Below are 5,021 nucleotides of genomic sequence, written 5' to 3' on the forward strand. Positions count from 1 at the left end.
TTATAGATGCAGAGGCATGTTACGTATAGGAGAAGATGGAAGGAAAATAGAGATAGGGGAGAGAGACAAAGGGAAAGAGAGAGATGGGGAAAGAAGATAGAGATTATGCAATTCTGAGTGTTTCTGTTTGTACGTGTTTATACAGTGAGGAGATGGTTCGGCTGCATTCCGACAGCTGCCGTTGTCTCCTGAGAATGCCAAATGGAATGTGAATTCTGTTGGTTAGGCTCGAGCCCGAGGAATACCGGTATCAATGCAAACTACTGCTCACTTCTACGCGAGCATCCAGATGCGTTCATCTGACATCGTCTTTCAACCTATTCTACGCTACTGTAATGTCTTCACCGATTATACCGATGCGATTTGTATTTTAAAAGTCTGAAAAAAATAATAATAATAATGATAACAACGATAAAATCGTAAATTTTATAAATTGAATATCAAATATGATCGATATATACCTTTTCAAAATTTTTTTCTTTTCGTTCTTTATGATTTGATAATCGTTCCGCCCGTGGAATAATCAAATTTTTGATTATAAGAAGAAGAAAAAGAAGAGGAAGAATTTTATTCTTAGCGATTGCTAACCTCGCAACCCAATTAAATTACTTAGAAGCTTAATGCACTGTTGCCATTACGTGGTATAAGAGATGAAGAATGTTTGTATCACAGTTGGCCAAAATTAATTTACTATCGTGACGTATAATTAATCTGCGGCAGAAGGGGACACGCGCACGAGCACCTTCCTTGCCTATTACTCGATTCCTACGTAATAACTTCTAATCCTCTCTTTCTCTCCCTCTTCCGTGTATCCTCGCGTTTTAGCTTCGTCACGGGTGAAAAGGCGCGAATGGAATGGAGGCGTGGAACTAAAAAAAGAAAACTAAAGAAAATGTAAAAGGACGGAATTTTAAATTAAAACGATATTCGTGGAGAAATAGGGGGAGACGCGCGCGTTTCAAAGAAGATCGCCTCCGAGAGATACAAACGAAACGCGTCCTCTAACTTCTCTTTATTATTAACGAACGATATTTCCATCCATTATTATTCTATATCGCTTCTCCCGCGAACAGCGGCTAAGAGGGGAACCATCGCTCAACCAGGGCACAGTCAAATTGTCCAACTTTGGCTTTTCCACTCGCGATCATCGAGTTATAAACTAAACTAGGTTGAGCGCCCGATCGAGTGCACTCCGAACAAAGATTCTAACAACAAACAATGATCTATCTTCCAAAATTGATAATCTTCGATGCTATGGAATATTCTCTCGACTTTGACTTTCTTCGTTACAAAAAGTTCTCTCTCTCTCTCTCTCGAAGGCGGAATACAATTTATCGATTATTTTTTTACTTGTTCGAAGGGCCGAATGCTCGGTCGTAAAGTCGCTCATTCCGATAACAATGACGTATATAACTGACCGCACATCGTCGATATCGTAGTGGTAGTAATAGGTGAACGTACTATATACAACATATGTATCGTGTTACAAAGCCACATGTACGGTCTTTCACGTGCTCGTGCAGGTGCGAGTAATAAGCCCAGCTGGACACATTCCGCAATCTCTCGTACAATCTCTTATCACCAACGTAAATTATCATACGATGTATCAGGGAACGTTCGATTTTTAAACCGATTCCAATAAGAGAGCGCGCTTTGGAGCACTTGCTTTTTAACGAGCGAATGCGATCTTAAAAAAAGGAAAAAAAACTCGCGTCGCGTGCAGTCGCCCTCTATACTCTGGACGAGGCGACGACGAATCATCTATTTTTCTTCGTTCATCGGACGAAGAGGGACAAAGAGATCCACGTCGCTCGATCCGCTCCTCCGAAGTAATAACGATAATAGTTGCGAGAAGTCGTAAATATCCAGAAGAAGAGTCGTAATCACGTTCGTAATAACCACTGTCATTAAAATATTTCGATAAACATTTTGTTTAAACATTATGTTTAGATCGTGGATAATGCAACTATCGATAAAAACCACTTCTTTGACCTCGTTCGTGCTCGTACGACATTACACCGAACACTTCCATCACCGTGTTTCATTGTCGGCCACAAATTTTTTATTTTCGTTTTACGTACCTATTAGGACTTTCTCCGTAAAAAACTACTCTCGCTACTTTTTTACTACAACCGGATATATAAATACACTCGAATAAATTTTTCTTTTATCTCTTTGTTGGAACGAGAAGGAGAAGCGCGGGATAAAAGGATTATCAATGAGATGCATGGACGGGTTTTGAAGCATTCGATGTACTATACACGTAGGAGAACGAACTTAACAAAGTTTCATTTACCGAGAAATGGGGAGGATTCGGAATGGCCGCGAGAGGGGTGGAAGGAAGGAGTAACGGGGGGAAAAAAAAATATATCAGGAGGAACGACGCAATAACCATATATAAATGCGGAAAATGTAATATCTACGCAAGAACAACAGAGCGTGTTAGCTCGGTATGTAAACTGTTAGCTGCACTAGAGTATACGCTAACAGAGACGACGAGAAGGTAATACGTATCTCGCACTCGTGCACCGTACAATCGTGCTACAAATACGCATACCACAACGAATTATGGGAAACACAACACGCAAAGTACATAATGACGAGCCTATATTAACGGATGAAACGATCGACAAACAGATCGGATGTCGTTGCTAATGGACAAAGTAAATAATTTTTTTTAAAAAGAAAGAAAAAAATCACGCGAAACGACCATAAGAATTAAATATTTCATATATATATATATAATTTATTACGTGTGTGTATATATATATATATTTATTTCTTTTCCACATGTATCGTACGATTTTTTTGAATTAATTTATTCTACGTCATATACGTCGGTCAATAGGCGTCCTTCACATTCTCGGGTTAAACGAACCGAAATGAGAAAAGTTTTCACAGCGCAATATGCGATGCATTCAACCATTTCCCCTTCTTACTTTTCTTTTGTACCGGTACTAATGTTCCGAAAGAGTACGGGAAATAATAAAAGGGATGAACCGAGATAGGATTTCTCGGAGAAAATAATAGAAAGCAAAGATCCGACCGATGTTGTAAAAGTTAAATTATATTATTACCGAATCGAAAGAAAAAAAAAAGAAAAAAAAACTTGGCTTCGAATATAATATCTTTTCACGACGTTCGATCAACGAATCGTGATCACCATCGATCGCAGTCCGTCGCGTCTACCAACTTTCCTATACTTTTTCTTGCGAATAATTAAATGCCTGTAATGCCTCTGGCGTTATCGTAATTATGCTTGCCCGATCGTTCGAACGTTGGAAAGAAATAAAGTCGTAAAGTTTTTTTAAAACGTCGTTGAAGATTCTTTGAGATATTACGCGTAAGAGAGTGGCGTTGAAAAGTGGCACAAGTGGAATATATACACGAAATAGATGGTTTAAGCAATAAAAATATGCTTCTTTTAGTAGTACGAAATCGTTCATGCATTCTTTCTCTCTCTCTCTCTCTCTCTCTCTCTCTCCACCGATCCCATTTTAACCGTGTCTTTTCTTTTCTCTTTTATTCTTGACCCGCAATCTCTTACCCCAGTCCCTTTAAATTCCAGTTAATATTAGATGAGAGCTACCGGATTAAAAATGAGTATTCTTCGCGGCAACCCTCCTCCCCCAACTTTCCACCCAAGCGGTAACTGTGATATTTTTCTTCCCCTTTTTTCCCTCCCCTTTTCATTCTAACCAACGAATTTTCAAACTTTGTTTTTCCCATGCAAATGTCCTACTTTCATTTTGTTCGAATACCAATTTTCCAAAATTACCATCAAGCGATAACATTTTCATCGATCATTTCTTCGCTGCTCTCCATACTTTCTTCCCGACACTTCTCGATTCATCTAAATTCTCCAGCTTTATTTCAAAATTACGCGATGCAATTTTTTTCCCTTCTTTGAAAATTATTTCAAAGACGGAATAAATTTGGAAAAGAATTTGGGGAAGGGGGAAAGAAAAATAACATTTGGACAGGAAGAAATTTAACGACGACGACAAACTTTTCGTGAAAATCGGATTACAGTTTTCTTTTTTTTCCCCACAAAATCGCGAAACAGATGTAAACGGAAGAAGAAAGTGTCGTGTTCGAGCGAAAGTCGTAGTTGACGACAAAGTTGCGAGTCAGGATGACTCGCGATGAATAAGAATCGATCGAATTTCTGTTGATAAAGGTTGGTAACTTTAGCTCGAATAATAGTAACCGAAGGTAGGATGCGACTAACTCTCTCTCGCCTCGATTTTCCTTAACTGTCCGTCTCTTTCTCTTCCGCTGATTCGACCAGTAACTTCTGGACTAACCGGATTAACTAACCCCCCTCCGACAACGGAAACGATTCTCTGTTCTCTCCGCCGTCGTAACTCGTTCATTTCGAGTTTATCCCCCGAGATGGCGTTATGATAAGAAACGTTCGTTTCATTGGATCTCGGTTGTTGATGTTACTCGTTCCAACCACGAACGGACAACAAGCAAGTACACACCGCGTCTTACGCGTCGCTCTTCTCATCTTGATTCTTTTTCGCGATAACTTTTTCGCGAAATATCGAGAGAGAGAGAGAGAGAGAGAGAGAGAGAAAAAAGAAAAAGATGTTCTTACCTCGATATAATACGAAGGAGGAAGGGAGGGCGATGCGGTTATAGTTATGCGACGTTTCATCGCGTTCACGGAGGGAGGGTAGGGTCTGAATGCTCCGAGTTTCCATTTATCTCGGGGATCCATTCCCGAAGGAGCCGTCAACGTCGTCAGGAAGATCTTTCTCGAATTATTGCCGGAGACCAGGCTTCGCAGATGTACTCTCGCAAGGATTGACCGCGTTAGGACCTGGCATCCAGTTCGATCAAATATAAATCGCGAATCCTAGCTTAGCCAACGTCGCCATTCTTCGATATCCGAGTCGATCCTAGTTTACAGTCGCGCGTATACATATTTTCGCGATAGATCGAGAAATCTTACGAGAATTCTACCACGCGATATATATATATATACATATTTCATTCGAGGAAATCGAAGGAGG

General features: G+C 40.0%; 1 protein-coding gene across 7 annotated transcripts in view; it reads right to left on the reverse strand.

Annotated features, from left to right (window-relative positions):
• The window catches only part of LOC102672766 (synaptogenesis protein syg-2), a 75,923-nt gene that overhangs the window by 7,024 nt on the left and 63,878 nt on the right, over positions 1–5,021 (reverse strand). The window contains exon 1 of one of the 7 annotated variants that reach the window (XM_006620701.2): positions 1,462–1,677. The exons of 3 other annotated variants lie outside the window; for them this stretch is intronic. Coding sequence is in view for 2 of the 4 variants with exons in the window: in XM_006620700.2 (XP_006620763.1) it covers positions 1,351–1,390 (40 nt within the window). In the remaining 2 variants the exon portion in view is untranslated. Of the gene's footprint in view, positions 1–133; positions 153–271; positions 315–1,350; positions 1,406–1,461; positions 1,678–5,021 lie in introns of those variants that run through there. 3 more of the 7 variants (XM_006620700.2, XM_031512893.1, XM_031512894.1) reach the window with 3 other exon arrangements.

This window comes from Apis dorsata, unplaced genomic scaffold, assembly GCF_000469605.1.
Source record: "Apis dorsata unplaced genomic scaffold, Apis dorsata 1.3 scaffold_525, whole genome shotgun sequence".
Lineage (NCBI taxonomy): Eukaryota > Metazoa > Arthropoda > Insecta > Hymenoptera > Apidae > Apis > Apis dorsata.